We start from the raw sequence: 9,966 nt of genomic DNA, 5'->3' as shown, positions 1-9,966 counted from the left end.
GATAGATAGATAGATAGATAGATAGATAGATAGATAGATAGATAGATAGATAGATAGATAGATAGATAGATAGATAGATAGATAGATAGATAGATTTTCTAAGTAAACTTTTTAAGGTTTTTTTTTTTAAATAAACAACTCTTTGGTTTAATAAAAAATCCTGCAATTTTTATATGCTTACTTACGTTGTTTGCAATTGTTTTTTCTAATTCAGTGTTTTCATTTGATGGTAAATTAATTTCAGAATAATAAAACGAAAGAAAATAGGCTCAACACATAAGATATCTCTGTGAGCATTTTGAATATTCTCTTTTTGTTTCCTCTTTTTTTTCGCTGAAACTGAACAGAAAAAGTTGCTTATTCTTACCAGAAACAGGTCTTTACTCATCTCAGCGATTTGTAATATTTGCTAATACTGTGTCTTATGCTGAAAGTGATTATTCAGATATGAATTTGATAATATTCATTCATCGCTTAACTTCAGAATTTACAAAATCTGCATTACAGCTATTACAGGCATTTATTTATTTATATTTGGTGTCAAACACTGTTCAACTTTGTCTCTGGAAAATGCTTTCTAAATTAACTTCTCTTCCTTGGTTACTTTCTGTAGCATATCAGTCTAAATTAAGACAATTTATTTGAAGGTTGACAGGCTTCTACAACTTTAAATTTTCTTCTAACTAATAAATCATTCAATTTATATAAATATTTTTTATATATTTAGGATTTGGATTTTTCAATGGAGAGTTGTTACAGAGCTTTTAATTACACACCAAGAAGTTGTCATCTGTTTAAACACATTTCTGAGAGACAAAATGAGCTTCCTGACAGCTCTGCGGTATAACAGGGGGAGTGAACACACAAGAAGGCACTAACAAAGACTGTAAAGCTTCTGCAGATTTTAAAATACTTTTAGCAGCACGTCAACACAGAGGTGATAACTGGTGATCATTATTCAGCTTATGGTCTCTGCTTTTAATATTAGGGATAGCAAAAGGAAACACTAACCAGCTAATTTACTTAATGAGCAAGAAAAACAGACGATTCTTTTCTCTTTTTTTGTGGTACATTAGTTAATTCGGTTCAAAATGTATAATCATAAGTTGGTTTAACTACTAAATTTACAATTCGTTCACTGTAAAGCAAATAGTGTGCCCCGGATTTCTCAGCTCTCCGTTATTGAACTTTATTTTTCTCCCTGCAGTGATAAAGTCCTGACAGTCTACTATAATCTTTAAATACGATCTAACGCTGAATAAATAATGCGAAACGACTCTTACAAAGTGAAAGAAAAAGTAGGAGTAGGAGTTAATAAATAAATAAAGGATTATTAAAAATGCAATCTGGGCGTGTTTTGGTGTTATCTGTTGTTTTTTTGTTGTTGTTTGTTTTGGGGTTTTTTTTGTTGCTGTTCCTGATACAAGTCAACACACATTTAAAACTGCAAATGTTACACGTTTTATTGCAAAATATGATCGTCGTAGAATAACCGTCTTCACAGTTTAACAGTCTTATAAAAGTGAAAACAAAAGATAAAAGTTGTTTTTTAAAAAAAAACTAAACAATGATAAGGCCATATAAATACAAACCAAGTGTTGCTCCACAGGAAAAACAATGAACACACACAAACAGGAAGTATTATTGCAGGGTAGTAAGGCTGATGCAGCATCAGGAGTTTAACGTATGGTACATTCTTTCAGATGACATTACTGCGCAAAGGAAAACTGCTCCGAGGATTTGAACGCATGCACAATTCAAGATGATAAACTCTGTATATAAAATTCAGTAATAATAATAATAATAATAACAATAACAATAATAATAGTGATAAACCAAAAAGTGGCGCATGCACGTTGAATTAGTTGATATGTTGACAACTCATTTAAAAAAAAAAGTTACAAATGAAAAAAGGATCAGACGTATCATGCAAAAAAATTTGGGCTGACTGTAAGTCGGAGTGTCCACGCACCCAAGAGACAACTCAACAGTCTGCATCAAAGAGGCCAAAGTATTTGCCAGTGTTAGAGAAGTAAATGTAAGGCGCGGCGTTTGCCGTCGGGTACACGACAGGGAACGGTATGGGTAACAAACATCCGCCCAGCACGCTGCTGTCTTTGTAAAAAGTTGGTAATTGCACGTTTTTTCCTGCCTCTGTAAAGTGATCGGCGGCCAGCGGCCCCTCCATGTCCGTGGACAGCTGTCTCTTGAGCTTGTTGCGGCGGTTCTGGAACCAGATTTTCACCTGGGTCTCCGTGAGCTGCAGGGAGCTCGCGAGGCACGCTCTCTCCGAGCTGCTCAGATAGCGCTTCATGTCAAAAGTCGCCTCGAGTTGAAATATCTGTCGCTTGGAGAAGATGGTGCGCGTTTTCTTCTTTACCATGGCTTTGGAGTCCACAGTCTGCTGCTGCTGTTGTTGGTGGTGGTGCTGCTGCTGTGGCTCCTCAGCGCTGCACTCATTTTGCGGACAGGATCCAGCGGTGAGCGGCGGTGTGTTTCCCCCGCGCTGAACTCTGGGCTTCACTGTGAACGGAGCGACAAGATGTGCTTTGGTGCAGCGGTAAAGGCAAACGTAAAAACACCTGCGGACAAGCTGAGCAACATTCCAGTAAAGCAGACACAAACCGGCGTCCTGTAAGCGCTTCTGCATTTTCGCACTAATAATTTGAACTTTGAGCGTTTTTTAAAAATATACATATATTTTGATCTTTATCGTTGTGCTTCTAAACAGATTAATTAGCCTAAAATTTCCCTTTAATTCTATGAAATTTACAGATATGGTATTTGGGTATATCCGTCAGAGTTACCTGTCTCCTCTGTCCTTCGGACGTCCCACACATCCTCACATCGCTCCTCCAAAACATTCTTACATCCACCGTCTTTCTGCCCGTTTGAACAGTCCAAATCTCCACTTTCTTGCGGCCTCAGGTTGAGGATGTTGTCAATTGTGAAGGTCAAACAAGTGCTCCGACTGGGGGCATCCTCTTTGCTCATATTCCCCGGCATTTCATTTGCTCCTCCGAGAAACCCGAAACACCGACGTCTCTGGACGCTCCGAGCACCATTGCTCCTCGGCTGCCACTAGAGCACAGAGGAGCCGGTGCGCAGTAAATCAACGACCCGGAAGACTGCGGTTTAGCAGCTTTTGATTGGCGAGGTTGAGGGGGCAGATGAGGGCGGGATGCAGATTTACGTCTGGCTGCCATATTGGAGGTTTGTGCGCTTTCTTGCAGCCTGCTTTCCCAGGAAGTGTGCAAAAACTAAGAGTTTGGAAACCTTACCAGTTGTTTTATTTATTTATTATTTATGTATTTATTTATTTTAGATACTAAAATACTTTTTAAAGTATCTTTTTAAAGTATCTCTGTAAAGAACATTAACATGTCATTTTGACAGCATTTTAACTACTGGCAGCATGAGAATTATGTAACCCGACAATGGGTTAAGGGGGCGCATAACATAGCCAAGTTTAACACAATAAGCTGTTCTAATCTCGCCTCCAACATTGCATATCTCAGCTTAACCTCATTGTTCTGTTTTATTTTCTTTGAAAATGTTACTCACACTATCAAAAACTATTCATCTCATGTGATGCCCTCTTTTCTTTCTTAATTGCCCCTTGGGCATATATAAGTTGGGTTTTTTTTACATTTTGAAACCCACATACAACCTAAATTCCAAATAAAGATGCCAAATAAACAGCTGATGGCCAAGAAACAGGAAAGAAACCACGAAACGCCTTGTGCATAAAATTTTATTCACATGTGAACATAGAAGTGTACAAAACTCTGTATTAAAATCATCTTAAATTAACAACAAAAAACAAAAGTGTCAGTCAATCAGTGTTGCTAATAGCCTACCCCTGCTAACAGCTATCAAAAGTCACAATATCACAAACACCATACTGGCTTTTATTTCATAAATGAGCTACATTTTAGCACTCATAGGTCACGTGTGTGGGTTCAAATTTCAGAAAGAATTGAACAGTCTAAAGCCACGTGAGAAGATGAGTGTGATGGGAAACTCAGCAGTGCAAAGAAAAACTTTTTCTGTAGCATGTGAATATAAGTTGAAAGCATAAAGTATAGAAAAAATATACAAAAATGAACTTTTGGTCCTGATTTTTGTCCTCAGATGATTTTTCTATGTGTAACCTGATTGTTTACAGTAATTTGTGTTTTCATTTCCAGATTTTTCTTATACATTTACAAATTAATGAATTCCCAAAGTATCTTTTTCTTTGTTTTAATTTTTTTTTTACATCGCTTTACACGCCATAAACATATTGGCTCTTCCAAGTACGTGGACCCCTATATTTTCCAGTGACAGAAATCATCGCAAAATAAAGCTTTAGTTGGAAACTGTGTGACTATGTGTGTGAAATGTCCTCAGTAAAGCACAAAGGAGGATGGTGGGCAGCTTGAATGGTCCAAAAATATCCATCACAATTTCCATATTTCTAGTAATACTAATTTATTCCTGGTAGTGCTAAATTTGGTACTAAATCTTAAAAAAATGACCTTTGCTTACAATAAATTGATAAAGGTTCTGCTAATGATGAGGAAGTTTAATGCTGAAAGTAAACACGGGCACCTTGATCTAAATTTGCTTGTATTTGTCTAACTTACTTCCAGAAAACATCCAAAGGAAACATTTCAGCAGAGGATGACAATGCTCAGTGCACTGCAGGGATGAACTTTACTGAATATTCTAACATGAACATTTTGCAGCATCATTATTTGATTCATGTGAGTCACAGGTATACGAGATCTCTTCCACTCTTTAAGTCACACCAGCCCGGTCATCTGTGGCGTTATGAATGACACCGGATGGGTGAAGTGGCCAGACAGCGGATAGTTAACAGAGTTAGAGAAGCCAACTACTGGATGTGACACGTGGGGCAGGTTTGTCAGTGTCAGGGGGGTAGTGACGCTCTCGCGATACAACACGGGAACTCTAACCACCCTCTGGGCGGCGTACGGTGCAGTGGTGCTGCTGGCTTCTATATCTGCCGTGATCTGCCGTTTCCACTTGTTCCTGCGATTTTGGAACCAGATCTTTACTTGGGTCTCGGTGAGCTGCAGCGACGCAGCCAGCCCAGCTCGCTCCGAGCTGCTCAGGTAACGCTTCAGGTCGAAGGTGGACTCCAGCTGGAACACCTGGCTTCGGCTGAACACAGTGCGCGTCTTCTTCTTTCGCACCACTGTGATGTCACCTGAGGCCAAGAAGAAGCAGTGTCTTCATTTAAAAGTTTCTTAACACACATTGCAGCAGTAAAAATGTTATATATATTTCTAGTGTTGCATTTACAGACCATGTAGCTGTTAATTGATCAAATTCATGCTAACAAGTCTCCAGGTGAATATCTCCAAATAGGCAGTACTGCTATGTAATACAATGAACTATGCGGTGCTATTAAGCAATTTGCAATATTTATGCTAATTTAATGTTCATATAGCATTTAGATATAAAGTTTAATATTTTTATTTTAATGTCTCCATTCAGTTACTAAATGTATCATCCTTTGCTTTTATCTAATTTCTACAACAAAATAAAAAGCAAATCAAATAAAACATGTTACCCTCTTCTGCTGTAACAGGCAGAGCAGGGTATGGCCCTCAGACCCAAGAAATGCTAACTGCACCCCTGCTCTCTAATGCGAACTTTTGAAAACTTGGGTCACTGCTGCTGTCAATGCACCTTATCGGAAAGAAAATGCTAACCAATGCTAACCTAACCAAGAAGCTCCGCAAATGCTGCTTTTTTAAAATCGAAAAAAAAAAATTCCGCTTGAGTGAGTGTGTACTCGAACACGCATGCGTGCTTATAGCAGAGCACAAGACATTATTTGGGTTTTTTGTGTATCTTTTTAATGAATTACGTGTACTTTGAGCTCACCTGTGTCACAGCTGTCCCCGAGAGAGACGCAAGAGGAGCGCGTGTCTTCCTCTTCCTTCTCATCTGTCAGACATCTGTCGCCTTCCTTCTCGGCCGGTTTGTCATTCTCCTCCGCCTTTCCCGTTAAAGTTGGGGAATCCCGTTCGCTGTTTAGCACGGGGTCTACGTGTTCGTGCGAGCGGCTGGTTTTGCAAAGAAGCCCTGCAAAGGATGTCGTGAAAAAAGAAAAAAAAAGTTACTTTAAATCATCCTACACACTGTCAGATTTGTGCACAGCAGGGAATTGCTCGCATTCATGCTGTCTGTCCTCTCCAAGATTATAAATACGCATCAGCTCTTCGCTGCGGGTCTATTTAAAGAACAAGAGGGAGATTGTTGTGAGATCGTTGTGTGGATGCCAAATCCTGTTGGCTTCTACACGGCTGATAATCGGAGAGTGAACCCTGACCATGTGTCATGTCCACTTTTGCCCCATTGAGACCCCAAAGCGAGATGCATAAATCATAAATGTTAGATGTGGGGGTTTGTGTGATGTTTGTTTATTAATAATAAAATGAGTTATATATATTTAACCCGACTCTTGTAAGCGACAAACAAGGAACAAATCGTCGAAACAAAAACGAACATTTGTTATTTTCAGTAACCTTTTCGATGGGACGAAAAGGACGGTCAGGAGCAAACTCACTTCTCGAGCAGCCATTCGCTGTGTTTGCAAATGTTCCGCTCCCGTCCGACCTGTCAGTGTCGCTCAGACGTCTCGTTTTCAGACCCGGACACATCCCCGGGTCGTGACCAGTAAGTTTGAAGCTCGGAGTCTCCGCTCGCTCCTCGGCTGAAGAACGTCTTCCTGTAGTTCCCAGCAAATTCTCAATGTAAAAAGATGAACCTCTCGATGGAGGACCGGATTTCAGTCTCGGTGTTTTATCATCCAGCATGATGACTTTATGACTCCGCCAGTTACAAAAAAACCCCTTTTAAAATCCACCAGACGTAAATTTTATACTGTCATTCCTGGGAAGGCGTCTTATCTCGGGCCAGACGAGTCTTCTGCGCGCAGACCATCCCGACGCAGTCCATGTGAGGACAGCCTGCTACAGTTACGAGAGATACACAAAGCAAATTCGTTTCGGGTTTGAGCTGAGGGCAAAAGGCGAAGAGGAATTACTCCAGGAAATACCCGGACACGGTCTCGTAGTTTGTATGCTCTCGTGTGGGCTGTGCGATAGTCTGCCTTGAGGGACCGCAGAGATGGTGTATTTAGGTCAATTAGGGAGCAAACCAAGGCAGAGATACGTTGTTGTCCTCAGGGCTGGAGATGGAGAAAGCTCCATGAAGAATGGCACAGTGCACAGTACCGCCTATTGGTTACTTTTGTCCATGCACACTTTATATTTACTATTCACAAAATAACTAATAAGGTTTCACTTTCTTGTCCATAATGACACAGCAAAGCAAACGTTTCCCACAGAAATGCTATTTTTATATTTCATTTCATTGGTTACTAACGTCCAGTTATATGCCTTTAGATAAAACAGGGATAATAAACATAAATAAACCGTAGTAAAACATTTATTTTTCTTCTTAAAATAGCAGAAAAACCCAAGACTAAGCATGATGTATAATGTATGGACACTGTTATAGGAGGAGTATGAATCATAATTGTATCATTGTGCGCTAATGCTAATAAAAAGCAGATGCTGCTGATGTGGCATTCATGGCAAATAAACAACGTGCGTCAGTGGGAAAAAAAACTCTTACTGCGCTCAATTAACCGTGTACTTCAAGTGAAAAGTTTGGTTTATCGTAAATTAGATTGCTTGTTTAAATCAGTTCTCAGTAGGTTTGCGGGTCATTTCCCCTTTTAAAAATAAAAACAAAAGAAAAAAAACTGCTTTCCCCAAGACATCCTCATTCAAAACTTCAGCATCTATGGATACAAAAACGTTTGTCACAAAAAAAACAAAGCACCTACTGGACACAAGAAGCAGCCTGCTTTTTTGAAAATTAATTTTGTGTGTGTTGTAACACCAGTGAGATGTGTAACCTTATAAAGTGTTGCTGGCAAGTTAGAAAGTTGTAATGAGACAAAGTTTTACAAGCCCATCTTTTAACCTCAGCTAAACTAAGCTAACCTCAGCTTAAGGTAAGCACAGGAAACATCCAGTCTTCAAAATATGGGTATAATGTAAAATCAACGTTTCAATGTCAAACTCAGTGAACCTTAAAAACTGAAGCAAAGTAATAATAAGAAAAACAGATTTCTGTATTTCTCAGTGCAGTTTGATCTGAAGTATAACTTCAGAGAACAATTTACATTTTGTAAAAAAGTGACATATTCTGCTTGCACTGGGTTAGAGTTTTGGTTACATTTGGGGCATTACTGGTGATGACTTTGATTGGTGGGCAACGCATTTTCCCATGTGGTTACATGAAAAACTGGGACTGTTGTGGAGGGCTGCACCAATACACTTATAATGAGAACAAATTAGTATTGAGCAGAATTGAGTTCAGCTTATTCATGCGGCCCTTGACAACAGTCCCAGTTTCCTGCCTCAGAGGGTTAAAAGTCAGATCAGTGAGTAGCTTTATATCAATTTCAATAACAAGAGAACTTCAAACATGGCAAAAATTAGGATAAGGCAGAAGTATTTGACCACGTTTAAGAACTCTTTCCAAATCCTATGAACATTCGACTATTCAAGGAGAAATAATGTATCTTTTATTGAGAGAAGCCCTGCATCACCTTGGGTGCCCATAGATGGACTGGCTGTGTGCTGTAACTTAAAATGAGTTAATTAATGCTGAAAGTGGAAAATACTTAGTCAGCTATGAAACTGTGAACAGCGGAGTCAAACATAGCCGTGTTTGGAGTTGTAATAGGATTTAAACACTGTGAAAAGCTTACTTTCATCTGTAAGTAGCCTTGAACTAATGCTCAGAACATTCCAGGCTGCTGGATTTTTTTCAGGCTGCGAGCTGATCAACTTTGTCATACTTACCCTTATTTTCTACATATTTTTGCATTTGAAAGAATCACACCAGAATACAGCATGTATTCAGAAACAGAAAGAAAGAATGTGAACATAGAAATGAAAACAAATCTTCAAATCTCTGATCAGACTTTAGAGAAGAGAAGCAAAGAGCAACAAACACTTCTCAGAGAAAAGTGTGCAACACCCCCACCAACATTTTTAAATCTTCATAATACAGCCCACTACTTATGGTACAATTTCCCACATTTACCATGTAATGCTTTTGATTTTAGTACATCTATCTAAAATAAAATAAGTATCTAAAATACTTAGTGGTTCTTACTTAAACAAATATAAGTAGTTTTCATTTAATAATGGGGTGTTTTTAAGGCCAGGACAAGCCATGTTTCCTGTTCTTACCTTGTAATTACACTTTTGCAATCGGGGGTGCTGGCTGCACTAGAGTATCCTTCTTTTTTGTGTAATAGAAGAGAACAGTGGCAAAGCGTATTCTCCAGCTATCACCCAAAAATGTATCTGGAAGGTACTCATTAAATTTAAAAAATATATTATTTATTTATTCATTCATTGATTTATTTGTGTCTCCTTCATTTAAATATGCTGTGTAGGTAAACACCAATGGAAAAAATACAGTTTAATTTTATATATATGTCCTTTTTAAACTCCCAGTTATTATTTATTGGGTCCTTGTTACATTTTACATATCATCAGGAACTGATAAGTATATTTAGGGCAAAAGGTAAACCATAAAATCTGGTAAATGTTATGAAGTTGCATCTTACTTTTGCACGAAGTACGAACTTAATTACCAATTTACAGTTTAAAAAATGTGATTAAATGAATGTAACAGAATGCCAGAAATGCATTTGGCTTTCTGTAAGGTGTGATGATGTTCATGTACTGCCAGCAGTTGTGATGGTAACATGTCAAATCTCACAATTTTGTTCACAGTTTGAAACTGTTGTTATTAAATACATCTTAGTTTTAAAATGAAAAATGTCCAACAGTATGAAAACATTCATATTTCTTTGTTAATGGGAGGGTTTAAAACACCAGTATCCAACTTTTAGGATTT

General features: G+C 38.4%; 2 protein-coding genes across 2 annotated transcripts; both read right to left on the bottom strand.

The window, feature by feature from the left end:
* Positions 1-169: 169 nt before the first annotated feature.
* On the bottom strand, positions 170-3,108 carry LOC102290149 (homeobox protein HMX3-A). The gene is made up of 2 exons (XM_005939655.3): positions 2,808-3,108; positions 170-2,523 (listed from the first exon to the last, which is right to left on the bottom strand). Exons 1-2 carry the CDS (start codon positions 3,004-3,006, stop codon positions 1,985-1,987), a joined length of 738 nt encoding a protein of 245 aa, XP_005939717.1. The 5' UTR covers positions 3,007-3,108; the 3' UTR covers positions 170-1,984.
* A 630-nt stretch (positions 3,109-3,738) lies between these two features.
* On the bottom strand, positions 3,739-7,221 carry LOC102289845 (homeobox protein HMX1). Its single transcript, XM_005939654.2, has 3 exons — positions 6,584-7,221; positions 5,899-6,099; positions 3,739-5,215 (listed from the first exon to the last, which is right to left on the bottom strand). Exons 1-3 carry the CDS (start codon positions 6,831-6,833, stop codon positions 4,788-4,790), a joined length of 879 nt encoding a protein of 292 aa, XP_005939716.1. The 5' UTR covers positions 6,834-7,221; the 3' UTR covers positions 3,739-4,787.
* Positions 7,222-9,966: the final 2,745 nt, after the last annotated feature.

Source organism: Haplochromis burtoni, unplaced genomic scaffold, assembly GCF_018398535.1.
Source record: "Haplochromis burtoni strain Fernald_Lab_line unplaced genomic scaffold, NCSU_Asbu1 Contig_260, whole genome shotgun sequence".
Lineage (NCBI taxonomy): Eukaryota > Metazoa > Chordata > Actinopteri > Cichliformes > Cichlidae > Haplochromis > Haplochromis burtoni.
Note: the sequence above shows the minus strand (reverse complement) of the source record. Positions and strands in the feature narration are given on the sequence as shown.